Source organism: Poecilia latipinna, unplaced genomic scaffold (genome assembly GCF_001443285.1).
Source record: "Poecilia latipinna isolate Pla-1442-1.1 unplaced genomic scaffold, P_latipinna-1.0 Scaffold227, whole genome shotgun sequence".
NCBI classification, from domain to species: domain Eukaryota; kingdom Metazoa; phylum Chordata; class Actinopteri; order Cyprinodontiformes; family Poeciliidae; genus Poecilia; species Poecilia latipinna.
The window spans coordinates 396,525-424,300 of NW_015112843.1; the positions used below are offsets into that span (position 1 = coordinate 396,525).

Genomic DNA, 27,776 nt, shown 5'->3' on the forward strand with positions numbered 1-27,776 from the left:
TTCATTCATCCGATTTTTATTTTTGGATTTCCCAATTTTATTGGACCAGTCTAAAGTTCTTTAATTCTCCACTAGATGTCCTCAGTTGTCCACCTGCTCCTTCTTTTTCTTTTTCGGTCTCATCTGCCGAATATTTTTAGGAAAGGAAACAAATTTAATCTAATCTGACAAACAAAAAACAGGGGAAAACCTAATCATTTTATAATCTCATCAAATATAACTATTGCTATCAAAAACTCTAATTTTAAAGCCAGATTTACTGTGGCTTTATTGTAGTACACCTTATGTAATGTAATTTTTTGGACCTGCAGCTCTTCAACTGTCCACCAGATGTCCTCATCCAACCAACCTGCTCTTATGTCTTTCACATCCGCTGCTTTTTGCAGGATATTTCCAGTGAAGGAAATAATGTGTCATATAGGATAAGACCTAATCCTATATGACAAAAAACTAATGGAAATAAGACGGGAACTGTATCAACTACTAATCTAATCAAACAGGTCTTTCGCTGACAAGAACGCCGTGATTTCAAAACCAGACTTTTCGTTAAATAGGATCAAATATGCAGTTCTTCAATTGTCCACTGGACGTCTCTATTTCATCGCTCTGCGTCCAAATCCGCTGTTTTAACCAGCTAACTCACCCAAACCAGCCAATTTTAATTAGCTGGTTTGGGTGAGTCTCTCTTTTATCCTTGTCATAAAATTATGTGAACATTAAAACAGAAAAGCACAAGTTGATGTTTAAAATGCAATACAGTGATAACAAGAAAAAAATACTCCAAAACTAGTCTAACGTGTTCCTCACTGAAATGTCAATTTCTTACAAATTACTTTAAAAATAATTTGTTCAGCTCTTCTCTTTTACGTGGTCATCTATTTTCTCTTCTCACAAAGTGGCGTAATAATGCCACATCAATACCCCCCTCTGCGAGCAGAGAAATACTGGAAGTGGAAACTAATCTGGATTTATCCAGATTTCCCTCTCCTGGAAAAACCGGTGGCTGCTGTAATCGGTCCTGCAGCTGTAATCGGTCACTCGCCGACCCACACTTTGGTTTAACTTTTTATTTAATACATACAAGCTAGTACTCATGACGGTCTTATTAAATGATCATTAATGTTTGGCGTTCACTCGCAGACCTGGATGATTGATCGCTGTCTTGTATCCTGTGCTGCCGGGAAGGGACTTGATAAAGAAACCGGTAAGTACTTTGTAAATGGAAAAAATAAATAAATAAATAAATAAATAAATACTATAATGCATGCTGCCTTCACCATATTTCCAAAAAGAGCTCAGGACTCTTTGTTTTGGGACTCACCTGTCTTAATTTCAACAAAATATCTATAAGGACTTCTGAGAAAGTGTTTGATGGCATCAATAATCTCTTTTTTTCTTGGGTGCCATATTTTTTTTTTCAATTCCAGTGGAGAAAAACTTGTAATATTTTTTACTAAATTATTAGAATATCATGTAAAACCTATAAATAAACAACAAAAAAGAATATTTACTCTACAAATTTCAGTTTATTCAGTAGCAATCTAAAAAATAAGTAATTGATGTTTTTTTGTTGTTGTTTGCATGATTTCCAGCTGCAGTGTGACTTTGAGTGTCTCTTATTTTTGAGTTTCTTAAGGGATGTGACAGTTACAGCCCATGTCTTGAATACATTGCCGTATCGTGGTTCTCCAGATAAAAGTCATACATTGCAAATTTCCCCTAAATTCTTGAACAAGTTTTCCTACCTTCTCATGTCTAGTCAAATGTCAATGTTTTTGATGTTTTTAATGTTTTTATCTTTACTTTTTTTATCTATTTATTAATTTCTTTTAAATGGCATTTTAACAAAGACTCTGAGGTGTGAAAATCCGTGTTAAATTGTGTTTTGAATAAAACTCTGTAAATTCCGTCCTGTTAGGTGACGGGGCCTGGATAATACCCGTGTTAAACGGAAGGCGGAGTCCAGCGACGACAGGCGCTTAAATTAGTATGTTTTTATCTTTTTTTTTTTTAATCTTTTTTAATCTTTTTCTTTTTTTTTCAAAATCTCTTTCTTACTGTTTATTCAATGTTTCTTAATTATGTAAAGCACCTTGAAATGCCTTGCTGCTGAAATGTGCTATACAAATAAAATTTGATTGATTGATTGATTGATTGATTGATTGATGTCTTGTTGCTTCTGCAACAGTTTCTCCCACAACTCACCTTTCCTCAAATATGCTTGGATCCTGGACTCTGTCAACAAGTAGCTTCTTTACCTGTGATCTTTTCTGGATTCATCATAAGATAGCTATAACATAAAATTACATTTCTGTATAAAAAATAATTTCTTCTGCAAGTCTATTAGAAAATGTCTCCATTAACCTGATAAATTTAGAAATTGAACAGAGTTGTTACTCTGCTCAGAGTCCAGTCTCACCTCTTTGGGAGCTTCTAACAGTTTTCCTTCTCAGAATATTTAGCTCTAGATGCTTTTCTGTCTCTTTTATTATTTTATTTCAAAAACCTGCAGGCTTAAAAACACTCCTTTTACTTGCATCTCTTTATTTTCTGTTTGCATTTGGTACAAATTTTAGGGAAGTAAATGTGTAGCTACAAGGTCCTCAGAACGTTTTCAGATGTAATTTAGTTGCCTACCACAGCCGGTTTATGGCATTTATAATGATGTGTTACAAAAAACTTGCTCATATATTTTACTGCTTATTTATTTTGTGCTGCTGACTTAAATATTGTGTCTTTCGGATGAAAACAACTAGCTGAAGGGTTGCTTGGAAAAGTGAAGCTTTAAAAGCAGCGGCTGCTGAAGATGGGTCGGAAACTGGATCTGACGGGCCTTACAGAAAACGAGGCGGAGCACGTGCTGCAGGTGGTGCAGAGAGACATGAGGCTGCGCAAGAAGGAGGAGGAACGACTCAGGTCAGTCCTCGACTCAGTATCGATTGTATCAGACGGTGGAGTGGTTATTAAAGTTATTTATGTAATGAGTTTCAGTCCAACGCGACATACAGACCATACCAGTGTTATGTTAAACTTAAATATCCTCAGGGCTTTTTTCTTACATTTTAATTGAATATTTTTAGTTTGTGGTCAAGGAGAAAGAAGAGGGTCCTGCAAGTGGGACGTTTATGCTGCATTCAGTTTGTCTTGAAAGTCAAAACTCGGATCTGGGCCAAAACATAATTTTGCATGGAAAAAACCATCAGCAACATCTAATGATCGCTCTGAGGTTTAATACCTCTGGATCTGTTAATCAGATATTAGCTTATATAGTACTATAATTATACTATTTGCAATATAATCCAAAATAATTTATCATCTCCATTTTATGAGTTTGAATAGGACAGATTCATGTGTTTTGGAGCAAGAAGGCATTTAAAAGTTTTACCACAAAACCTTTTGAGCACTGGCTTGCAGATAAATATTTTATTCCTGATCTTTGTCAGTGTTTTATAGAGTTCTTACTGGTTTTTTTAAGTGTGGACTTCAAAACTGACTTTGGAAGTTCTAATTTTGGTGTTTAATTTGACTTTTCCAACCAAAAAGTATGTGAAAGAAAGTTCACATACTTTTTGGCACCATTATAACTTACTTAAAATGGTGTCTAACTAGTTGCTAATGTTGATTTGTGGTGTCATGAGTCTTTCATCAGCTTTTTCTTTATCACCTAAGCAACTCAAACATTTTCTTACATTCAGAGAAATTTTAAACTTGCAGCCACTGAATAAAGGGAAACTATATTAAACATAAGTTTGAGCTGTAGATCAGTTTGCATTCAAAGGCTTTTAGACTTTGGTGGAGCTTTCCTTTGCTTTGTCTTTGCTCCATGCTGTGTTCTAAAAGCAGGGACAGGAAGTGAAAGACCTTCCTGTTGTACCCAGAGCCGTTTCCTCAAAGTAACCATTGAGACAAAATACTCACAAAATTCAGCTGTATTTTGCAGGGATTAAACGTCGTTTATACCGTCGTGGAAAAAAGTTTGTTCTGTGAAACAAAGCACTTTAACATTCTTGTTACTGTTACCTGCAGTTTATTTTGATATCACAACATAATGTACATTGTGCTCAAAGAGGTAGCCCAATTAAAAGCCAGTGGAAAAATGAGATAAGCCTAATGGTTGTTATTTCCGTCACTTTTCAACAGCAAAAGGCCTTCAGTGGAAATTTTCCTTTATAGCATTAAAACAAAAAAAAAAGATTGTTTGCTTTGGCTCAACAGAAAACATTTGGTCTTTATGCAACAAGCACTCCTGTCTCACAAGTTAGAAACAATTATACAAAAGATTTAGGTTTCATGCAACTGCAGCAAATGTTTAGCAAAGGCATTCAGAGTCTGGGTGTTTTATACTGGTAGATTTTATTGGTGATTTAGTAAAGACTTACAGTAAATAAAGCTGTGCTCCTGGTTCTTGTAGATGTTTAACCTCGTCTGTGATGGGAGGTCCAGAACTTTTCAAAAGATTTGGTTCTTCTGGCTCTGCTCCCTTTGAAGTGGCGGTTCTTACAGGACCCAAATGATTCTTCATTTAATAATACTGAGACTTTTCTATTTTAGCCCAGTTTTGTAGTAATAAACGAGCTAGCTTTTTCTTGCTTTCATAAAATAACATTTGCAAAATTTCATTTTTATGTTCTTGTGCATTTTCTTTTTGAAAAATACATACTCCCTATGTTTAGTATTTTAATAATTTTAAATATCTGAACATAGGGTTTCAGATTTGCTGTTGACCTTTCTGTATAACACACAACACTCTTCTTTGGCTGTGATCATTGTTTGGATTAGTTGTCTATGAAATATGTCAGATTTTGATTCCCGATCAAATCAAAATAATGTGACCTCTTAATGATACAAATTATTTACAGAAGCCTCAAACCTGCATTTACTCTCGGACAGACAGACCATGACAACCATTTGTTAAGTTTTCCCAGTTATTTTTAACATGTTTATTTCAGACTTTTTGTTCCTCATGCATTGACTTCTTTTGACTGCATTGCATATAATTTATCTTTAAAAACCTCTATTTGCTCTGTTTGCAGCAGGATTTAGATGCAGGCAACATTACTGCCACAGGCTGTTCTGAATCCCTTTATACAAATAATTATAATCCTTTCCATGTGTTCAGCTGACGGCTCTTAGTTTACTCTCTGCCATGTCTAACTGTTTGTCTAAATAGCTTTTTTACCATTATAATGCCATACTTGTACAGTTGTATATGACTTATATTTGAGATATTTTGTATCCAAAGACTCCACCTGCTGGGACAAAGTCATTATTTGCTGAACTACTGGCAACAAAGAAGTTCAACAGCTAATCTTGTAGTTATTTAACAGCCGTGATCAGACATGCTGATCGTTGAGATGCTGTTTTAAAAAATTGGCACAAGTTTTTTTTTTTTTTTCTTATTGTGAAATTTGCTTGTTTGGAAATTATTTGGTTTGTAATTTTGTCAAGTTTTTTTATTTTGTAAATTGTAAACAGGATATCTAATCATATTTTGCCTTCTCACTGAGAAGTCGTTTAATCCTCGTTTTCTCCTCAGAGTAAAGCTCATTGGCAGAAGGTAAACACAGATTTGATGCAACATTGTTTTTGATGTAAATGAATTATCACCACAGACGTTTATGGAGTGAATACAGTTGCTCGACTCTGCCCTCTATTGCTTATAAGCGGCAAAGCAGGGGCCTTTTTTCATAACACAAAGCATTTAAAACCATAAAACTCTTGTCCTCAGTAAGCAAATCTATAACATTTTTAAACTCAGACTCACTTTTTCTCTGTGTTCACTCATAAAAACAGATTTGTTAAATGACTATTATGGATGGTATGTATAATGTCTCTTCTTTCCTACATCCCATACGGTTGAAAATCTGTTTGATGTTAATGTGTGAAAACAGAGCTTTGCAGCATGTTCCGTATATGATTTACCATTCGGATGTGTGACCGTTGTTGCTTTCTGTATTGCAATTTCCTTCATTGCTCCCCGTGCTTGTTGCTTCTCTGTCTCGCTGCAAACATCTCCGTCTTCCTTGCCTGAGTGTGCCTGAGAGCGTGATGTCTGAGGGTTATTTTTATCAAGTATTAGGCTTCAGTAATGGACAGGCTGCTGCAACCGTTCCTGTGAGAGCCAGGCGTCTGAGGACACCATTAAAATTTTATAGTGTTTGGGGGGGTTGTAAGTTTATACTACAGGAATTTCTTTTCTTGATCATAAGAGGGTTGCATTGCTTTGTAATGATCCCTGATCATTACAGTAAATGTTGATAAGAATGATAAACAAATAACAAAAAAAAAACTGAAAATCCTCCTTATAACCATCTTTATTGCGCTTTAACTGTTTCATCTGTTTTCTCTTAAGCTCCAGAAAAACATTTCTTTCAAAAACAACTTTAGAAGAAGTAGATTTTTCAAAAACTGTAAAGGTTAACGAGTTTAAATTAAAAAAGCTAACTATAATCGACTTGTTGTTTTTTTGTTCTCCCCTCATCTTGTCAGAGTTCATCAGTATTCAGCTGTAATCAACCGTATATGATTCAGTCATGGTCGGCGCTCCTGCTGTTCTAATTTCTTTGACACCCTTCCCTCTGGTGCGACTTGCACCAGTTTGTCGCTGTCTGCAATCATCTCTCAGGCTCATCTTGTTAATTATTCCATGAGCTCAAAGTCTCGGTTGGATACCTTTGCTGCTGTTTGAACATTTTTGTTTAAGATACTGTTTGCTGGAATAAATAACTGTCAAAAGCATATACTGAATGCATATGTATTTTTCTTTCACATTGCAAATCTTTAGTACTTGCACAGAAAGTGGTTGAAGTGCACATAGTTTATATACTCAAAGTAAATAAAACGTTAAATAGTTTTTAAGTTAGCGATAGTTGAAGAGTTTCGTCTTTCATTTATTTCAGGGTATCAAAGGCTGAGTATTTACATGACACAATGACACACTTTCCATACTTTTATTGGTTAAAAAGATTATGTATGTTGTTCTATCCAATAAACACATTAAAGTATTTGTATTTAATATAACCACACTACTTACAGAATATGTGGACATTAATAAAAACATATTTTTTAAATATTCCCATTCTGCTGTGTATGTAACTGTGTTGTGAGAGTGAATGCTAAATGTTTGTAGTCTGCCATCTATGAGGCTTTTATACAGAAACAACATTTCACCTTAGCATACTCTTTGAAATTCACACACAGCTTTTAAAAATGATGAGTAAAGAGCTGGTGGAAAACTCAAATATTTATCCTTATTTTCTTTTTCGTTAGCATGTGACACTAAAAGCTGACTTAATCGTCACTCATACTGTTAAACAGTTTAACAGACTGGCATTTATTTGGTCTGTTTCATTTCAGTTGTTCAAAAACTGAGGGTCAACTTGGGGTTAAGTCTATAATCACTCCATTAGTGTCTTATCCACCGAAACAAACTCATCCTGCACTCACACACGCAAACATCTATGCACCCAACTGTACAGCTTTTTTCCTCTCTCTTTCTGCCTCCAACCATCCTCTCTCTCTACCTCTCCTCCATCCCCTCCTCCCCACAGTGAACTGAAGCAGGAACTGGACGAGGAGGGCAGTCGCTGCCTCTTGTTGTCGCAGCAAGCTTGCTTCAACCAGCGCTGCTGCATCCGCTGCTGCTCCCCCTTCACCTTCCTTCTCAACCCCAAGCGCCAGTGCCGCGATTGCCGCTACAACGTCTGCAAGGCCTGCCGGGTCTACAGCAAGCGGGACAAAGCCTGGCTCTGCTCCGCCTGCCAAAAGAGCAGGTAAGGTCAGTGTGTGTGTGTTACACAAGGAGGTTGAATTAGACATGAGGTCCTGACAGCGATGTCAAAAGTTATCAGGGATGATTTAGGTCTAAAATGAGGCATGTCAGCAACATTTCCAAAAGGACTGCATGTAAAAACAAATTGAACACAAACACAGGGTAAAGTTGTCAATCACAAGAATCTACAGGCTTTCCCTTTTTTAAATATGGTAATGAAATGTTTAGCAAACAATGTCTGGTGATTGTTCTGGTACCAAAAAGACCGAGTAGCCATAAAATATACTCAGGTAAGAGTCGCACTCCGTCAGTATGTCTTTAATCACATTTAAACACGGTAAAAGTATTTGGTCAAAATAATACTCAAGAATTGAGTAATTGTTGGATAACATCTGATTTAATTGAAAAAAATATGCTCAAAAAGACAAAAACATAAAATTGGGAAGGTATTTTATAGAATAAAATAAAAAATCTGTAAAATGAAATAACATCACTACAAAATAACAAATTTAGGTAGAATAAACAAACAATTATTTTTGGTAAATTAGTATTTTCAGTACATAATGCATCTGTTACAACAATGCAAAGTATTTCCATTGATGAGATATAATGTTTACTGCATTATTGCTTTATGTCCAAATGGCTGATCAGACATAAAATAACATGAGAACAAGGAAGCGCGTGTAGCTACATACTTCTCAAATCAAGATTTCTTCATTTTGTTTGCATATATGTGGATTGATTGTCCTTTTTTGGGTAAAAAGCCTGATAAAGAAAAGTATGTGACTTTTTTTGAGCATTAAATTGTTGTTTGTCTTTAAGGTTGCTGAAGACGCAGTCACTCGAATGGTTCTACACAAATGTGAAGAAACGCTTTAAAAGGTTTGGCAGTGCGAAAGTGTTGAAGACCCTCTACAGGAAACACCTGGCCAGGCACAGCGCTCTTTCAGAGCTTACCGGTACGTTTATTCACTGAATAGAAACCCATTCACATATTTTCTGCAGGCTCTAAACTATCTATAAGCTTTACTCTCAGGAGAAGGAGACCATGTATTATCGTCTATGGGAGCTTATATAGCCTTTAATTTGCTTTATATACAGTAAAAAAAAAATAGAAACCAGGATTAAAATATTTTCTTTCAGCTCTTTTAACTCCTGCAGATCATTTTGCCTATAATCTGACTTCAAAATGGTCTGAATATAAGCATGAGTCCAAATTAAAGCACATTAACACAATGATGCCATAAAATGGATGAACTAGATTTCATATCCTCCAAATGTTACAAAAAATAATTTATGTTACAAGTTTCAGCTACATTTGGATTTTACTGCATGTTAGTAATTTCATTTATTTAATTTCATCTCTAATTTTTTTTTTACATTGCTCTGATTTATTTCTGATGCAGCGCCATCTACAGGCTGCTTGAAGAACTACAAGTTAAGTTTTAAGTTTTGTTTGTAGCTTTCAAACAAAAATTAAGTACCAGTGACATCAACCTCAGTCCAAATCAGAAAAGAGGTTTCATTAAAAGCTAACAGGCTTAGACAGTCACATTAACAAAAGAGTATAATAAGAAATAAAAATATGTGCAGTTGCTGCAACTTATCCAAAAATTATGTAAAAAATTTATTTTAAAAGATTTAACAAAATTGGGCAAATTTCAGTTTGATCTATATTTCATTAATTAAATTAATGTTATTTCTAATAAATAAATATAATTATGCAGTGTTTAATTGCTACAGTTACTGACCTGCAGTACCTGCACCACAGAAAAGGCAGTGCAGTAACTGGTGACAACATAGAGAAACAGGGACATTAACAAATGTTTCAAAAATAATGATGAGAGCGGAACTGAGCATCTTGCAATCTCAAAAATCAGATTTATTTTTCAGTCAGTGAATGCACCACTCTCAACCACCAGGTTACAGCAACACTTTTCAATGTCGACTTTGTGCGACTGAACACAGTGTTTCAGTAACTAAGGTGTTTAAGATTAGGTGAAAGAAAGAAAATATTCTGACTTTGGAAATGTTGACAGTCTTTAAATACCAAATTTAGATTAAGGATCGGTCTTCTGTGGTGATTAGATGGTAACTGCTGTTCCGGTAATCGTTATTCTCTTCTGATTTGTGCATCTCAGCAGAATGGAGTAACTTACTTGGGTTACAGATGAAATACAAATAAAATCTTGAAATTAACCTTAAAGAAATATCTAATTGTATTCATTTTAAACCAGGCTAAAAGTGATCAAATACGCAGCATATTTCAAACAATCAGGAACTGAATATCGCTGAGTGAGTGAAGAGTCATGAAACATATTTCTTGATGGAAATGTGAAGGTCATTTAACTATATGTAGGAGCTGCTGGAAAAAATAAAAAATAAAAATTTAGACTTTCCAGTTACTTCTTCTTTATTTGCTCCCAATGCATGCAGATTTTTTTATTATTATTCCTCACCTTTTAATGCCATCCATCTAAAAAAAGCATTATTTTTTTCACTTGCTGGGTGTTTTTGCCTATTTTGTCCCGTCAGTGACGGTGATGAAAAGGGGCTTTGGTTTCTTATGTAATGAAACAAATTCAGTCAAAACTCCAGGGAAATGTTTTCAGTCAAAGCCAGCCATGGCTGATTGAGGAGCTTCGCAGGAGGCAGCCATGCTGAAAAGAAATGTATTATACTGTACACTGTTTCCTCTAACAGCATCTGTTCCAGCATGTAGATCTGGCCAGGGGCAAAGCCGTAGCACATCTCGGCTCCATTAGGCCCCCAGTCTCTGATCTGATTGAACTGGCAGAGGAATTTAGAGCATTATGTGTGTTTTTGTGGAGGAGAGGTCGCTGGCAGCACATGATGCAGAGCTGTGGATCCTGTGGGAGGATGACCGATGTGGGCTGACATCACGCCACCCCTCCTCTGCCGTTTGCAGCTCATGCTCTGTAACACGCGGGGTCATGCATTTTCATTTGTTTATAACTGACCTGTGCCGAAAACAGTTTCCTCCCCCTGTAAAATCCGAGCAGCACATTATGACTCAGAAAGACGTCGATTGCTGCTCCCGGTGCGTTGCATAAGAGCAATCGGAGCCGGATGAACGGCATCAGCAGTGGTCAAGTTGACATTCGGAAACTGAGCAATCCTGAGTCTTGTGTAACGTCTGTAACAATGACATGTTTCTCCTGAATACTAAACTCACTGAATCGGGGCTGCCTACAGACATCTCCCTCTGAAGACTAAATCAAAGCAGCCTCGCAAATACAGCATGCACTGTAAGAAAATGCAATTTACATTTCACTACATGTAGTACTACTCTATTAACATTTTATCAGTACTACGGATTTAATTTGACTGAAGTTAAACAGCATGTTCCCACAAAATAAAATCCTGTATCATTTATATGTTTCGAAGGAAATGTAACTTTTAGGAAACTTTTTATTTTTCAAAAACAATAGCCCAATAATAAGCTTCCCCAGTACACATACATTTAATTTATTAGTGAGATTATGCTACTGCAACAAAAGATACATTTTGTTTAATCCTTTTTAATAAATCTTCACTACAGCCTCAGTATATTTGGCTAGCATATTAAAAACCTCGGTTGCAGAAACTGGTTTCGGGGTTGCAGTCACTTTCAGCTGCTGCTTTGCTCATAAATTTGCTGTATCTATGTTTACTGGAATCAAATGAGGTCAGAATCTTTAAATTATACAGCTTAATAAACAAAAACCTGCTTGCACAATGAAAATACAAATATAAATCCTCAGTTTTACTTGATTCCACAGAAGAGAGATTATGGAGCAGGAAGTAGGAACTATGGCTAAGATCTTGTAATTTTCATAAAACGTTCAAACTTAACATTACTTTGTTGGATTTGCCGTTTTAAAATGATTGGCAGGGGCTCTGTCCGCCACTCTGTACTTTCAGACAGGAGTCTGCTGCAGACAGCTCAAGTCTTCCTGTAATGCCTCACACGAGGCCCGTCTAATGCACTTATGTCACCACAAACGGTTGCATTGTTGCAGGAATATTTGCATGACGTGAAAAAGAGCTCAGAAAAGGAAATACGAAATTGTGAATTAACTCTGTTATCAAATAATTCTCTACTACGCTCATTTACAGTTCAGTTCCAGTGATTTTCCTTATTATGTTGTTTGTTGTTGTTTTTTTTTTTTAAAGTTTGTGTAAACATAAGAAACTTGCCTGTAATTTTAAAGTGAAACATTAAAGTAGAAAAGCCAAGGCACCTAAATGTTCTTTTTTTTTTTTTTTTTACCTCACTTTGTCACATTACAACTCCAAACATCATATTTTATTGAGACTGCATGTCATAGTGGAAATAAGATGGTAATACAATCACATGTTTTAATTTTTTTTTTGTTGCTATTTTTCACCATACTAACATGAAAATTGATTGGCTTTTCTTTTGGGGTTTATTTTTCTCAGCTTTATTGAAACAGACATGTTTGCCTGTTTCTCTTTTCCAGCTCAATCAGGTTGGCTGAACAGTAACCCAGAACATCAGTTTTCATGTCTTGCCAACAATTTTGGAACTGGCTATTTCTGGGTGATGTATTGCGTCAGCTTCCAAACACACTGTGAGTCTGTGTGGATACGAGTTAAATTTTTACCTCATCTGACCGAGGAACATTTTCCTCAGGACTCCCTCTGACTTTGCTTCAATAGTGACTTTCTTCTTACATTAAAATTGTCCATAGCATAAAATCTAAAATAAAATGCAGTGAGGTTTGTGGTTGTTATGTGGCAAAATGTGAAAATGCAATGAACTAATAACACACTCTGTGATAAAGAATGGAACCTGGGATACACACGTTCAGACACATGTGGACAAACATGTTATTATAACCTGTGATGTGTCATGCTATCTGAATGACATGAATGAAAACCAGGATTTATCCATTTTTATGTCCTTAATCCTTAATCTTATTTGAAGGTTTAGTGTGATGTGGTTTCTGGTTAAATCCCTGCCTGCAGTCCGTATGATGTCTGTCTTTTCACACACTTGACTGTCAACGTCTGTGTGTGTCTGCAGACGGCAGCGCCTGCGATGAGAGCACCTGCAATGAGGGCAGTGTCTGCGGGAGCGACTCAACTTTCTACAGGCAAACTGAAGGTGCCAAAATAATTTGATAAATCTCGACTCATGGCTGATTTTAGAAATAATTGGTTAAAGTTAGGCAGTTGATTTTCATTCACAGAAAACGGCATGGTTAGACAAGACAAATGGCATTTCTATCATGTTTATCATGATCTATTGAGAAACAAGATGGACTTAAAAGTTTCTGTTTGACTCAATGAGAAAGTCTCATGTATCGAGATTTCCCTTAACAGCGACATAAAAATCAGAACAATGACATAGACTGATGTTTGATTAGCTTTCTTTCCACTTTCAGTTGTTCAATGTGTTACAGTGGGTGTCAAAAATCAGAAGATTAGCTTTCATAGTTATCAGCAGTTTGTATTTTTCAAAGAATAAATCACGACAGTCAGAATAACTAACTTTATTAGTTAAGGTAGATTTCACCTTACACAGTAAGGAGTACAAGTTTGAACAATTAAACATTTAATTAAGAAATGTTTTATCAGCTGTTTAGTCTAACAGTTTATAACAGAGTTATGTTTCTTTTGGCGCAGCGTGGTTGTGGGGGTTGTTACTTAAGAGCTTCAAGTTTTGGAAAGGCTTTCTTTTTTATTACAGCAAAGAAATAACACAGGAATGAAATGGCTCTGATGTTTGTCTTAGAATCTGAGCAGCATCACAAACAGATGCGTTGCTCCGTATGTTCCTCTGCTTTGTCCTCACTTTCCCCTACTCTGCCAGTTCACTGCACTAACAGGAGGAGAGCCTGCAAACATGAATGAAAGGTTGTCGTTACCCGACGGCCATGTCTCTGTTTTCACAGCCACAGGAATGAGGAAGCGAATATGAAGTTGGCATGCACTGGGCACGCTGCACACATGTGTAGCAGAGATATAAGCTGCTGACGGCTTTTGTTTCATTCATGTTTGAAGGATCACGCTTTTGTGTTTGTGTTCAGAGCACAGCGTGGCAGAGACGCTCAGTGTGGCCCTGCGGGTTGCAGAGGAGGCCATAGACGAAGCCATTTCTAAGGCCGAGTTTGACACCTCGACTCAGGTTGTTCACATTTTCTCCTAAATGATCTGTTTTGGGATAGAATCTTAAAAATGGTCTTTTTATCGATTGTTTTTTTTTATGATGGCTGTGTTTTCAAAAATATCACTATGTAATGCACATTAGTGTCATCAGCGGTCTTTCCAATGTGTCATAATCTAATCTGACATTGTATCTGCTTGCTGTTGGAGTCGGTTTGGATCAGATTAACTGAAACAATCAGGATTTAGACTCTGCTAAATGGCAGTCTGAAACTACAGGACTAACAGTATGAGAATTTGTGCTGTAAGAGTTGCTTTTACTTAATTTTAGAAGACTACTCTTAACAAAGCATCCAAAATGACACAGTACCTTTCAAAAGTATCCATCCTCTGTAAAAGCTTTCAGATTTGATCAGAATTCAAACAAAAATTGTGACGTCTGTTATTGGGATTTTATGTGATAACAGTCAAAGAAAGTTTAGTGCAGTCTTTGAACCTAAAACTCATGTGTCAGACTAACCAGTCTACAACTCACTCTGGTCATTGTAGAATGTTTTGAACATATTTCAACATTTAATCTTCTTATAAATGCTTATTGTATTACATTGTTCAGACTATCTCTAGGTTTAATCCTTAAGTGCGTCTCTTGTTATGCGCCCCTCATCTAATCTGTGCTGGAATCCCAAAGCTTCTGAGTTCAGCGCAGAAAATATGTGCGGCGTATAAATTTGGGGAAGTAACCAGCTTGCTTTATGCTAATGTTGGGCTCTAAAGCTTTCTTTATGACGTCTGTGTTTTCTCAGGAGAGCCAGAATGAAGCACTTTATTTACGGGAGCACAGAGGAGAGCTCGTCGAGGAACTGGCCCAAACCATTGTGCAAAAAGTAAAAGCAGCTTTATCGCATCTAAAAAAAAGTTTATTTATCCTCTGTCTAGGAAGCTTATGAAAACTGAAATAAAAAGCAGCACAGAAAGGTTAAATTTTTACCCCATTAACAAGATGAAAATGCACAACTCGTTTGCTGTTCCGTCTGCAGTCAGAGCTGTTTCCTAACAGCTAATCTTGTTTTCTTTGTGTGTAAGATCATTAGCAGGAAAAATGCTTTGACTGAGATGAGGGCAGAATATGCCCATGGCTGGGTTTCTGAACACAACACTGACCCTCATCATCGTCATTCTGCCTGCGATCAGCCCTCTGGATCTCTGACACAACAAGCAAATCTCTGGGTAAAGAACTGGTGTTGTGGAAATTAATCTAACACTATTCTTTGGTTTATTTCTAAACCAATTATTATTAGTTATCTTAAGGGCCTGAAATGCAGGATGTGCATAGCAGTCATTGGTACCCTAAACAGATGCAAAAAATAATAAAGTTTTTATTATTTTCTAACTAACCCGAACTCTAAACTTGTTAAATTGATAAATTAGGTGTCTGTTCCAACAACGGTAGTCGGATTAAAAAGACCCTTCAAAAATAATAACCGTTAAACAGGTATTGAAAATAACTTTTATTAAGCCTTACTTTAAGTCAAGTATTTTTATTTGCTGCAAGAAGAATAATCATAATTAACAGAAATAAAGGATGGGAAACATCTGTCTTTGTGTAAATAGTACATACATAATGTGCTTCACTTAGTAAATTGAGTTACTGAAATAAACAATAAACTAATTTATTGAATATGATTTTAGTATCTAAGTCACAAATATCAAAATGGACACATCTGGGTTCCTGATTATCCATATTTTTTAGGTGGCTGGGTGTCGGTTTACTAACTAAAAGAAAAACAAAATGTATATTTTTCCACAATTAGCCCTTGTAGGGTTGTTAACTCACACTGACCTCTGCTGGTGAAATGAGCTCCTCTAAATTAACAAGTTACAACAAAAGCGAAAGACAAATACACAGAATTGTGTTTTTCGGTGTCGCCTATCTCTTCTCAGAGATCACATTCAGCCTTCGTGCTGCTGGATAACAACCAGCCAGCTCAGAAACCAGACGTCCCCAAGGCCTTGAAGAAAGACGGCGGTGCGTCGGCCATGACAGCATGGAAGAGTGTGGATCGCCTTGACAACTCTGGTAAGAGGCGACTCACACAAGCAAACAGCGTTGAAATTTGGCAACAGTTCTTTTTTTTTACTCTATTGAGGATATCAAACTTTTAAAAGATTAAAATAATAATGTAATGTTTAGTGTAAATACTTATCAGGTCTAAAACTGAAAAGAGATTTTATGTTTTCAGGCTTTATTCTGTATATTGTTGTTTAAAAGTTCAATCCATCCATCCATCCATCCATCCATCCATCCATCCATCCATCCATCCATCCATCCATCCATCCATCCATCCATCCATCCATCCATCCATCCATCGTTTTGTAAAAACAAAATCATTATTTACACCTAAAAATTTGCAAAGATTTCCTGACAGGAGAATATTTACATATTTAAAGCCAGAGATTGGCTGAAACCTCTTCTTCTTAATTTGAGTCTGAATTAGAATCACTTCTTGACATGAATAATGTGCAGGAACCCTGCTTGGTGGATGTGTGTCTATTTTTCTTGCTTGTCTGAATGCAAATGTATGTCTTCAGTGCTAAAGAGCCCAGATGGGAACTGGATCGCCCTGCAGACCACCCAGCTGTCCCGGCCTGGCCTCCTCACTAAGAGGAAGAGTCTGGTCTACAGTGCCTTGGAGCGGGAGTCCGGAGTGGTCTCTGCCTATGAAGGCCTGGGCTCTGACAGTGAAAGCAAATCAGAGCCAGACAGCAGCCGGGGTGCTGCTCTGCAGGAGATCCACAAAAAGATGATGATCTGCGGCTCCGCCCAGCATGATTCTGGTGACAACATCGTGACTCCAACATGCCACCAGGGGAACAAAAATGATCCGTTTTCAGACTCTGAGGGGAACTTGAAGCACAGCAAGCCTCTGATAGCCCTCCTAAAGCGGAAGATGCCTGCGGAGTTCAGGAAACCTTCATCCCGGAGAACCAGCATCATTGATGTAGACTTTAACCTTAAAGGAGCAGAGAGGGAGAAGGATGAGCTCAAGGTGTCCGATGAGCAAGAGGAGGGAAAAATCAGGAAATCTCGGAAAAAGAGGAGGAGTAAAAAAGAGTCAGCAGCGTTTTCTCCACCATCGGTAAGAAGGAAAAGTGACTCTACCCTAAACAAATGAGACGACTAATCACTTAAGCTGCAGAATGATCCCATAAGATTATTTAGTTTAACTTATCTCATCAAAAACAACAACAAAAAGTGAGATTACACAAGAGATAAGAATTATTAAAATAGGCTAGAGTGTTGTATTTCCTCTGTTAAATAAATGAGTAAACCACAATCTGCAGGGACAAAGATAAAAAGACTTAAAGGCAAGATCAGAACTTTCTACTATCATGCGTTCATAGTTCACACCTCCTTGTATTTACTGAAATTTAATGTCATCAACCAATACAACGTATATGGGCTTTTACCAAAAACACTCCAAAAAGACAGGAAATGTATGGTTTACATTTGTGTTAGTCCCCCTTTACTTTGATTCTCCTAAATAAAGTCCAGTGCAGCCAATCATCTTTAAACGTCATGCAATTATGAAATGTTTCTCAGAGACCATTAGTGAACAAACAGCATCATGAGAACCAAGGAACACAGCAGACAGATCAGATAAAGTCATGGAGAAGCTTAAAGCACTTAGTTGGTTGCTCTGCTTTGTGTTGATCTATCATATACAATTCCAGTAAAATCTGTAGAAGTTTGTGGTTGTAACATAACAAAATCTACTGTTAAACTTTTGAACTTTACACATTTTCAGGATTTAAACAACAAGGAGCCATTTTATTCTCAATCCTCTGATGCTGTAACTCCCCACACCTCTGCCGCCACAACCCCTGAACCCTTTGACCCCAGCAGTGATGCCGTCAATCAGACTGTCAACGACTTCACTTCAAAACTGCATCCATGCCCAGGCACAGTCTATGAATTTTGCCCCCGAGAAGAAGAACGAGATGAAGAGAAACATGAAAATAACGATGCACAGCAGGGAGAAAGGAGACAAAGAAGTGGGTCTGAGACGGACGTGAACCTGGATGAAGGAGAAAGAACAGGTGAAGAGAAAGAAAGAGATGATGGGCTGCAACACAGATTATGCGGTCTTGTTTCCCAAGCCAGCCTTACCTACTTGTCCTCGACTGAAGATGAGTCAGACGGAGTGGGACGAAGCGAGGGGGAATGGGACGCAGATGCAGACAAAGGGGATAAAGAGCAGGTGCAGATAGAGAGACTAACCTACAGGCTCTGTCGGCTGGAAAAACAAGTCAGAGCAACTCAGTTCTCATCCACTGAGGACGAGCTGGACAGAATGGGCCTCGAAATGGAGCATGAGCTGGGAAAAGATGAAGAGCTGGCTGTTAGATTATGCAGATTAGCTAGCGAAGTCAACGCCAGCCAGTACTCATCCACCGAGGACGAGCTGGATAAGGCGGGAAGAGGAGAGGACGGAGAGGACGGGGCGGATGAGAAGGAGCTGTGGAGTGTGCAGCCGGAAAGAACTCAGCTGCGGGATTTGGCCAGTTTAGTCAGCGCCTCCCAGTTTTCATCTACCGAGGATGAGCTGGACAGACTGGGAGATAATGAAGGAAAACAGGAGCAGGAGGAAAACGGGGGCAGCAGGGACATGAGGGAGCTTTGGGAGGGAGAGGAATCAATTGGAGACATAGACATGGAGATGTTTAATTTGACAGATGAATCTGAAGAAAGGGAGCAAGAGAGGGGTGAGAGAAGAAAGTGTCAGAGAAAGGTTGAAGATGACGCAACCGGCGTACAGAAAGACAAGCAAGGGGCAGAGGAAGAAACAGTGGGAATGAGGCAATTATATGACAAATACATGGAGCTCTTTAAAGAGCCAGCTGAAAGGAAAGAGATCAATTTGAAAACAGAACTGCAGACGGAGTTGCTACAGGAAGCAAAAGCTGAGGAAGAGAAAGAGCCACCTTCAAAGGGCACAGAAGAAAAGGTTGAACAAGAGTTTCTAAAAGGAAGCCAAGAGAGTGAGCGGAAGTTCGAAACAGACTCAAAGAGTGACGAAGACGAAGCAGAATTTGACAGAATAATCAGCAGCATGCTGATGATGACTCTGGAGGACATGCAGGCAGAAATGATGGACAAAACCGGACAAACCAAACACAGAAAACCAGAGAGCGACTACGTCAAAGGAGAGACCGGAGTGAGCGAGAGGAAGGATGCCACAGAGGAAACACACGAGAGGTCAGTGATAACAACACGCATTGGTGAGGAAACGGACGAGGAGATATCCGACAAAAAACAGGAAGGAAACAGTACAGGTAGAGATGAAAATATTCATGAAGAAAACTGTAGGGATACGACGACCATCACAGAACTGACGAGTCCAAAGAGTGAAGAGAAAAGTGAGAACCAGGACGGACGAAGAAGAAACACAGCCGAGTCGGAAGCAGCAGAGATGCACAGAGTTAACCCAAACTGTGAGCAGAAAGACGGAGACGGACGAGTCGAGGAAGAGCAGAAAACTGAAAACATGGAACAGTGCAGCTCCTGCACTCATCTAGGGGAGTTCCTCTCACCGGAGGAGATCCAGAACGTGAGTACAAGAGCTGTTTCAAGCAGGTTTAACAAATAAAATAATACATCTTAGGATGCAGAATCTTTTGCAGTTATTGTCTTTGTTTATAAAGGTTTTAATGTCAGATGCAGGCTCAGGAGAAAATTAATCAGTGAGTTGAATGTTTGATTTTTTCTATTTTCCTTTACTGAGGAAAACATTTCATTAACTTCCACTTAATGTGTTTAATAAAATAGCTTTAATTTTCATTGCAGCATGCTGAATTGCATCTCACCATCTAATCCATCCGACCGTAGATTTTGAACTGATGACTGAGTTACTCTTCCAGCTGTTCCTCTGCTTTAAAATAAGCCAGAATCATTTTACAGTAATTTGAATGACGCTCAGCAGAGGTTTTATTTGCTTTGCCTCACACTTTCTTTTCAATTCAGCTAACTTCTTTCTCTTCTTCCCTCTTTTTGTTCTGTCTTATTATCTCTGTGCCTTTGCTTTATCTTAACTGTAGGGTAGTGACATGGAGCTTTACAAAACTATACAGCTAATGTCATCTGTGCTGGAGCAGGTGAGAGTTGTTTGAATATAACGCGAACCCGTAGGATATTAAAATCTGAACGTATTATGAAACTAGAAAATTCACTTTCCTCTCAAATATGTATTTCTTATTTTCGATAAAAACATTTTAGCTTGTTGTAACGAATCAAGGTTTATTTATTGCGATAGGTTCAAAATTTTAGTTTGTGTTTTTGTTGCAAATCCACAGAGGTTTGACCTTCTTGTGAAGTATTACCGATTTGTTACCTACTGCAAAGATTAGAGGCCCAATCTCATTGTGAATTAATTTATATTCGGTAAAGAATATCTTTAAACAGTCACGTATTTTACACTTTCTCACAACAGATTAATTGCCAACTCCCCAAAAACTAGCATGATGAATGCATTCGAGAGAAGTAATGTTGCACTAATCAGAATTAGCATTTTAATTACTTACAACTTTTGATTTTGAGCTGGCAAAAATGTTTTGTCTTTTTGCTGTGAGCAACCGCTGTATTATAAAGAGGGAAACTGACATTACACCATGCAGGAGAGAAATTAAAAAAAATCATGACTGAGTTAATATTTTATTCTGGCTATAACCTTTTAATTCAGAAATTAGCAGTGATCTTTACTAAGAGGGATATCTGAGTGAATTCACTACGAACGTTGAAAAAGTATTGATATGTGCTACGATTAATAAAATACTGTCTAGATTTTAGTGGCGTTCTACATCTCAGTGGTTTCTTTGGCTTTTACTTATTTTGTGCAACCCTGGAGAAAATGGAAAAAAAATAAATAAAAAAATCTGTTGAGTATTTCTTCAGCTGTTAAATTCAGACCGTTTCTCCTACATTTATGGGTTAAAATGACCTGTCTTGGTTTTTGCTCCGTAGCGATACTCTGCAGCATCTTTACGCAGCATCACCACCGAGGTGCTGAAGGTGCTGAATGCGACCGAGGAGCTGCTCCAGGGAGTGGAGGGACAAGACAAAACCCGGGTCTCTACAATCTCACTGCCCCCAAACACAGACCCCAAGAAGCTGGACCAACAGTTTTGGAAACTAGAGGAAAATGTAAAGTCCAGCTCATGGTTTTACCACATGTCATATTTTTATACTTCCTATTTCTGCAGCAGTGTGCAGCGTAATCTGATAGTTGCAAATATTGATTCAACTCACCAGTTTGAGCTAAAATTAATTTTTGTGGTGAATCAGGAGCTTAAATATCTGGGGGGTTTTTTAAGGCCAACAATGAAAATGACAGATATAAATTGGGCAAAAATGTCAGATATTATCCACTAAAATAATAATTTAGGAGAAAATAAAATGATTTACCTGGTTTATCTTTCTTCATTACTAATCAAGTGAAAACTATGAAGTCAAACCTTAGAACATTTAAAATCTAAAAATAATAATTACATGATAAATATGAGATTATTCAAAATATAGAACCTACTGTGAACATGCACAGTGAGGTTTTCATAGGATTCAAAAATAAAAACTTACCTCCTTGAGAGAAACATACAGCAAAACAGTTTTTTTTTTAATTTGTTGTACAGTTCTTTGAATTAAGTCTGAATGAAGCTCAAAACTGAAAAGTGATGTCTAAAATGTGAACTAAATATAAAATATTTGTCTTTATCTATAATTACTTGAAGAACATTTTGTCAAATCAATGAAACAGTAAAGTTATAAGGTGTCTGAGTAATTTTGAAAATATAAACATTATGAGCTGGGATTTGTGTGGCCTGGTTCTGGTGCAGGTCTACGTGGCAGCTGGTTCTGTGTTCAGCCTGGAGACAGAGCTGAGCGACCTGGAGGAGTGCGCCAGGGAGATCTGCAGCTCCACATCCGACCTGGAGCTGTCTTTCCTGGAGGAGCAGGTGGCAGCCGCCGCCGCCAAGGTTCAGCAGTCCGAGCTGCAGGTGAGCTTCACAAAAAGAAAACGGAGGAATGCTTGGCATGCATCCTACAGCCACGTAGATTCTGGGACATTTATGGAAATATGCCTCTTAAAGTGGCTCAACGCACCTGGATCGGCCAGTCACTTTTCTTGTTTATGATTTAGATATCCGACATTTCTGCGAGAATCGCTGCTCTGAAGAGCGCCGGCCTCAATGTGGACACCCAGAGTCGCTTCACGAAGACCAGGGCGACCACAGAAAAGGTTCTTGTCGTCAGAACACAGAAAAGTGTAAATTCCAGAGCCGTGAGCTAAAACAGTTTTATGCTCATGTACGTTGTCGCAGTCTGTTACTCTGGACTCTTCAAGACATCTGAGAAGAAGACTACCTGCTCCACCAGTGAAAGGTAACTTTTTATTTGCATTAATCTTAGTGAATTCATCACATTGTGATTTACATTATTTCAGTTCACTGATGATGTAGGTAGTTTTAACCAAAATAAATAATTAGGTGGTATGTGTGACTCATGAGTGATAAATATCACTCAAACTTTAAGGATTACAGGAAAACTTCAAATTTTTACTACAATAATGTGACATAATGTCTACGTCCATACTGGTAGTATTTTTAAGCGTCAGAGCATTATTGGTGTGCAGAAATTACGCCAGCAACTGTACTCTTTGAAATAATGTTGCTTAGAGAGAACCAAGTACAAACTAAATAAAACCGTGGCTCGCATTTGCAATTTGTAATTTTCTTTTTTTAAGTTTCACAAGTGTTAAAATAATTCCAGTCTTTGTTGGTCATCGATTTAATTTAACTGTTATGCAAGGAAAATAATAGATAAAAAAATGATTTTAAATATTGTTTTGGTTCTGGATTTGGGTGTCACTAAAAATATCGCACACAAAATAGAATGTAATTGAATCACTTTATTTTATTTGCAGGGAAAAACAGTGCTACAGTGTTTTTGGTACTTGTGCGTCATTTAAACATGAAGTCCAAGATTTTCCTGTTTGACTGAAATTAGAGACTAACTGGTGTCTCATCGTTCAGATGGTTTTGTCTCTTCCTCTTTTTAGAAGACAAGGAAGCCTAAAGCATCAAGTCTCTGCAGGACTTCTTTGACAGCAGTGCCTTTACCCCATCATCCAACTGACCAGTCTGACCAGCTGCCTTAAACTACACACACCTCAAGCAATGTGGAACACTATTATGGACACATATTCTGTCTTTACATCAAGCTTTGTACATTGAATCATCTGAGAATTTAAGACAAAAGCACACAAAAAAAGCCTCGTAAAAGCGCACACGGGGTCAGTGCAACCCCGCCAGACTGTCCACAGAGTGTAACTGACTCCATCTATTAAGACAGAGGGACGGTTAAACATTTTGGGCAAAAATGTATGCCCATTCCATGATCACTCTGCATATTGTCTTACCAACAAAAATAGAGTAAATTATTGATGTTTATATTTTATACGTACACAGCAGATAAAATAATTGCATATTCAGGTCACCGATCAAATATTTTGGGAAGTCAATAGACACCGACCATCTGATTAAAGGAAGAGCACAAAGACAAGAAAATAAGCACACTGATATGTAAAATATCTTTGTTTCAGCACCATTAAAACTTTATTTTAAATCTGTTGCTCACAGATATCCTTTTATGACACTTAATATACATAATGTGAAATCAATAAAGGCTAACCGTAGAAGCAGCTTCTAAACAAAACTCTACAAACAGCATGTAAACAATTATAAATTACGCAAACATAAAAGCAAGTGTAGCATGTTATACAACCTGTAAAACTCTTACATTTGAAATTAAAATAATTGTGTGTAATCTTTGAGTATTATTCCCCTGTTGTGTATGTTCTAGTGCACATTTTGTACAGCATTGTAAATCAGTAACTGTTTTCTGTCTTTTAAGCTCAAAATAGTAATAAAATTGAAAAGCTGCGCACACCTGCTGCCGTCTGGGAATGCTGTGCTCCGACGTAAACAGGGCTGGAAGGAACATTGCCCGTCAGAGGTGGGTGGGTGTCATGGGAAGGAATGTTTGTGTTTTTGAGATCAGGAAGTGACACTCAAACACAACATTCCTCTCTGTGAAGTAGGTGTAAAAGGAAAATAAGGGGCATCTTTGAGGGAAAAGCAGGATCACCTCCTGCTCTCTGGGCTGAAAGCGACAGAAGGATAAAACCAAGAGTTTCTTCCTTTTACATAAGACTCGTCGGTTCACAATGCCGATGCACTGTTGAAATATCCTCACTGAGGTTTCGTGTTTTGTTTCTGCTCTTTGTTCCTAAAGTGAACTCGTCGTTATCCGTAAGACAAAACAGATGTTACGCAGAGAACCAGCTCTGCCCTGAAGCCCAAAAAAAAAACAAACAAAAAAAACGTACAGCTTTGGTCAGGAGCTTTCTGAGGCAAGAAAGCATTCTCTTTGATCGGGAACTATAAACCCTTCTTTCTGCTCGCTCTCTCTTCTGTCTGAAATGACAAAAGATTGTTTGAGGTCGATGATGACAGAACCGTCTCTGTCGTGACCAGGAGTTTCCACTTCAGCGTAGGATGGCCGACCGGAGCCCCGTCTGAACTTCAGGATTGGCCAGTGGGTTGGACGTCTCTGTTTAAAATGATGGTAGACTATTAAAAAAAACTGATTGAGTTGGAGGTGATTTGATTTGTTATTTTTTTAAAAAGCATTTTTTGATAGCACTAGAGGAAGTGATACATAAAAACACTTTTGTTCAGCCTGACGTTGAACAAAAAGCATTATTACTAAAGTAATATTGTGGTTTGATGCTTGAGAACTAAACTGGAATATTCTCGACCTTATCAGACGAAGTAAAAGACATTACTGTCGAAATAAATTTTGTAATTTTTTTTTTTAAGATTTTGGTGCTTAATGACAAAAACATTTTTGGGGAGCCACACTGACCTCCATGAAGAAAACACTGGCGCTGGAGGTGGGGTGGCTGTACATGTAGATCGATGTGAGAACAGCTGCCAGCAGTATTGTCATCGCTATGACGACGCCTGCCAGGAGGCCTCCTGGCATCGCTTTCTCGCTCTCCTCTATCCTCTCAATATTTCCATCTGTGGAGAAGACATTCAAATTGCTTATGAATTAAATGTTTGTTTGTTTTTTTTTTACAAAGTTTAATGTTATCACATAAAAATATCCTATCAGGTACATCTAAAACCGTACCATGTTATACAAATGTGGGAAGATGAAAAATGTTCTGTGCCGGGCTTTCAATAAGACGTCTGAGATTCGTCAAGAACGTAGCTGCAGCAACACCAAGTCAGCCGAAACATTCTGTGCACTCTTTAAAAAATGTAAATAAAAGCCATATTCACACAGGGGTCAGTGTGTAGCTATCCCTGATGATAAAGGTGCAGAAAATTCCCATGTTTAGATGAAAACTGCAAAATGATTTAAACTGTTCAGTATTTTCAGAGATTTGGATGATATTTTCAAGAAATATTTGAAGTTTACCATTTGCAGATGTGTTGGCTGGTAGCTGTTCACTTGTTTTGTCCCTGCTGCCAGATCTGCTGTGTGATAAAAGCTCATTGGTGGTGGATGTCTTGCACGCGGGGGTGGGCGTCATGTTTAAGGTCCTCTGCTGCTTTGAAGTGGATGTAGAAGGAAACGACACGAGCCGTGATGTTCCATTTTTGACGTTCGTCATTGGGAGACATCGTGGATCCCGCCTCTTTAACAACACAGAGCCGCTGCGATTAAACTGGGGAATAAATAATGCTAAGGTCCGACTGAGATCAATTTTCTGTTACTAACTAAAAGGCAAAAATGCGAAGAACCTCCTCTAGGCAGCCGAGGTCAACCCACTCCTGACGATTTCTGTCAAAGCCACTGGAGCATCTGAGGAAGGAAGCAGTGGCTCTGTTATGTGGCTGGAAACACAAAATGTCATTCACAGCAATATATTTTGTAGGATATTAGTAATTATCTGTTTACACTTTTGGAGCCTGAATTAGACAGTTTTGGAGTAACAAGTCCAAAAAAAATGTTGGAAGCCCAGCAAATCTTTTTTTACTCTTCCTTTATATGGGTGATTCTTGAACACGAAATATCATTCATGTTGTGAATTCCTTCAGCTAAATATGTCTCCAAGATCTACTGGTAGAAACATATGTTTTAAAAATTATATTAAAATATATCTGAGGGATGCATATTTTCCCTTTTCAGTTCTCTTTGATTTTTTTTTTCCCCAAGTTACCTCTGTAGTCGACTGCACCAGCTGCAGTCAAACCCAATCTGAGAGGTGACACATGGGCCGCAGCTGGAGAACTGCAGACATGCTGAGAATGAAGATACAACAGAGACGTATAAAATGCAAGAAAAGCTTTAAACCAGAAAATACCACATGAATGTTACTTACTTGGGAAGGGGAGCAGTTCCACTGCGGTGGAGCTGCAGATTTTGGACTTTGGGATGTTTATTCTATGATACTCGTAGATGGTTCTCCGACGCACATCTAAGGTGTGTTAAAAAGAAAAAAAAACAACATATTTTTAATAAAATAATAACTGTAGTAATAATGCCTTAAATAAAACAATTAAAGGGAGTTAGTTCACAAAGCAGTGCACAAAAGGATAAAAGGACGACAAAATTATGAATTTTTCCAGCTAAATTATTCAATACTTTTTATGTTAATATGAACAAACAGATATTTGTAAGTTGCATTGGTTTGAGTTCCCTTTAAAGAAACAAATCAGTCTTACTATGAATCTGTTCGATGTTATGAAGCACCACGAACGCATCCGACAAGCCCACTTTGACAGGATGGTTCTCAGAACTGATGTCATTGACGGCGACGGGAATCTAAATGCACAAGACTTTTATAAATATACGTTCTTCATAGTACAAAGAAGATAAAAACAAAATAGAAGAACACGTCACCTCTTTGTAGGCAAAAACAATCCGTCCATCACTGTGCAAAGTGGCCTGGAAGGTGAAAGTTCCCAGACTGGTGTCCCGGAGCTGGACTCGGTTCCACTGAACGACCAGCGCAGTTCCTGAAGAGTGGACATAAACACAGGGTGAGGCCAATGAGAACATTAAGTTCAATAATCCACTAATAACATTATGGTGAATGTCTAAATGTCACCTACCATTGTCATAATATAACACAGTGGAGTTTTTGGACAAGCTGGGGTCAAAATTGGCCATCAAGGGAGCAATGTACTGAGTGGCTGTGAGCATCTGATGGGTTACAGCTCCAGTGTAAATGAAACCTGGAAGAAGAAGTTGGACCTGAGCCACTGGGAGAAATTCATTATAATCTACGATCAAGCCAAAAATGCACTTGGGTTCAACGTAGTCTTTTAAATGTGCCAACATGTTTGTTCTGTTGATGTTAACATTTTGGAAAAGCCAAGCCAGAGTCTTAACCTAAACCTGACAGAGAATCTGTTAAAGAAGTAAAAAATTAGGGTGATGGTAGCCCTTCAACTCCACGGACTTGGAACCCCTAATGAGATATAAATACTTCAATACTTCTGCAAATGTTGCTCTACTGCAACATGTTAAGCAACTTTAATAATAAAACACCATTTGAGGCGCAACATTTAAGGGACAAAAATGTCAATAATGACTTGACTCACCTCCAGTAGCAACTGTGATTTCTTTCAGTGGGTGACCATAAAAAGGAAAGATGAATGAAAGATTCACTCTCTGAAACGCAAAGTGTAAAATTATTGATTATATTCTCATAGGACATGAAGCAACAAAGAGCAGAAACACAGAACTCTCATTTTGGTTCAAAATCTGAAAATTAATTTTAAAACAAATATCTACTGAGTACAT

The 27,776-nt window shown here is 37.8% G+C and overlaps 2 protein-coding genes across 4 annotated transcripts; one reads left to right on the forward strand and one right to left on the reverse strand.

Moving 5' to 3' along the window:
* The first annotated feature begins 980 nt into the window (after window positions 1–980).
* Window positions 981–23,783, forward strand: myripa (myosin VIIA and Rab interacting protein a). 3 transcript variants are annotated; one of them, XM_015032008.1, is made up of 17 exons: window positions 981–1,204; window positions 2,743–2,916; window positions 7,551–7,772; window positions 8,594–8,730; window positions 12,822–12,902; window positions 13,828–13,925; window positions 14,707–14,787; window positions 14,987–15,130; window positions 15,845–15,980; window positions 16,493–17,040; window positions 17,710–19,512; window positions 20,000–20,056; window positions 20,922–21,101; window positions 21,791–21,952; window positions 22,096–22,194; window positions 22,277–22,337; window positions 23,017–23,783. In XM_015032008.1, the coding sequence occupies exons 2-17, from the start codon at window positions 2,807–2,809 to the stop codon at window positions 23,028–23,030; spliced, it is 3,933 nt and encodes a 1,310-aa protein (XP_014887494.1). In that variant the 5' UTR covers window positions 981–1,204; window positions 2,743–2,806; the 3' UTR covers window positions 23,031–23,783. The 3 variants fall into 3 exon arrangements, with proteins under 3 accessions (XP_014887494.1, XP_014887492.1, XP_014887495.1); XM_015032006.1 differs by having other exon boundaries at window positions 982–1,204; window positions 23,014–23,783; XM_015032009.1 differs by lacking the exon at window positions 20,000–20,056 and having other exon boundaries at window positions 982–1,204; window positions 23,014–23,783.
* On the reverse strand, window positions 23,547–27,640 carry plxdc2a (plexin domain containing 2a). Its single transcript, XM_015032010.1, has 10 exons — window positions 27,575–27,640; window positions 27,083–27,205; window positions 26,871–26,986; window positions 26,693–26,792; window positions 26,350–26,445; window positions 26,188–26,269; window positions 25,769–25,829; window positions 25,443–25,662; window positions 24,882–25,039; window positions 23,547–24,566 (listed from the first exon to the last, which is right to left on the reverse strand). The coding sequence occupies exons 2-10, from the start codon at window positions 27,171–27,173 to the stop codon at window positions 24,351–24,353; spliced, it is 1,140 nt and encodes a 379-aa protein (XP_014887496.1). The 5' UTR covers window positions 27,174–27,205; window positions 27,575–27,640; the 3' UTR covers window positions 23,547–24,350.
* Between the last annotated feature and the right edge of the window lie 136 nt (window positions 27,641–27,776).

Bases quoted from the DNA above. Each gene is read 5' to 3' on its own strand.
- myripa (XM_015032006.1), top strand. From the start codon at position 2,807: ATGGGTCGGAAACTGGATCTGACGGGCCTTACAGAAAACGAGGCGGAG. The intron at 13,926-14,706 runs GTTGTTCACATT...GTGTTTTCTCAG, and splicing joins AGTTTGACACCTCGACTCAG to GAGAGCCAGAATGAAGCACT. The intron at 17,041-17,709 runs GTAAGAAGGAAA...ACACATTTTCAG, and splicing joins CAGCGTTTTCTCCACCATCG to GATTTAAACAACAAGGAGCC.
- plxdc2a (XM_015032010.1), bottom strand. From the start codon at position 27,173: ATGCTCACAGCCACTCAGTACATTGCTCCCTTGATGGCCAATTTTGAC. The intron at 26,793-26,870 runs GTGACGTGTTCT...TTGTGCATTTAG, and splicing joins TTGTTTTTGCCTACAAAGAG to ATTCCCGTCGCCGTCAATGA. The intron at 26,270-26,349 runs GTAAGTAACATT...CTTCATTCTCAG, and splicing joins GGAACTGCTCCCCTTCCCAA to CATGTCTGCAGTTCTCCAGC.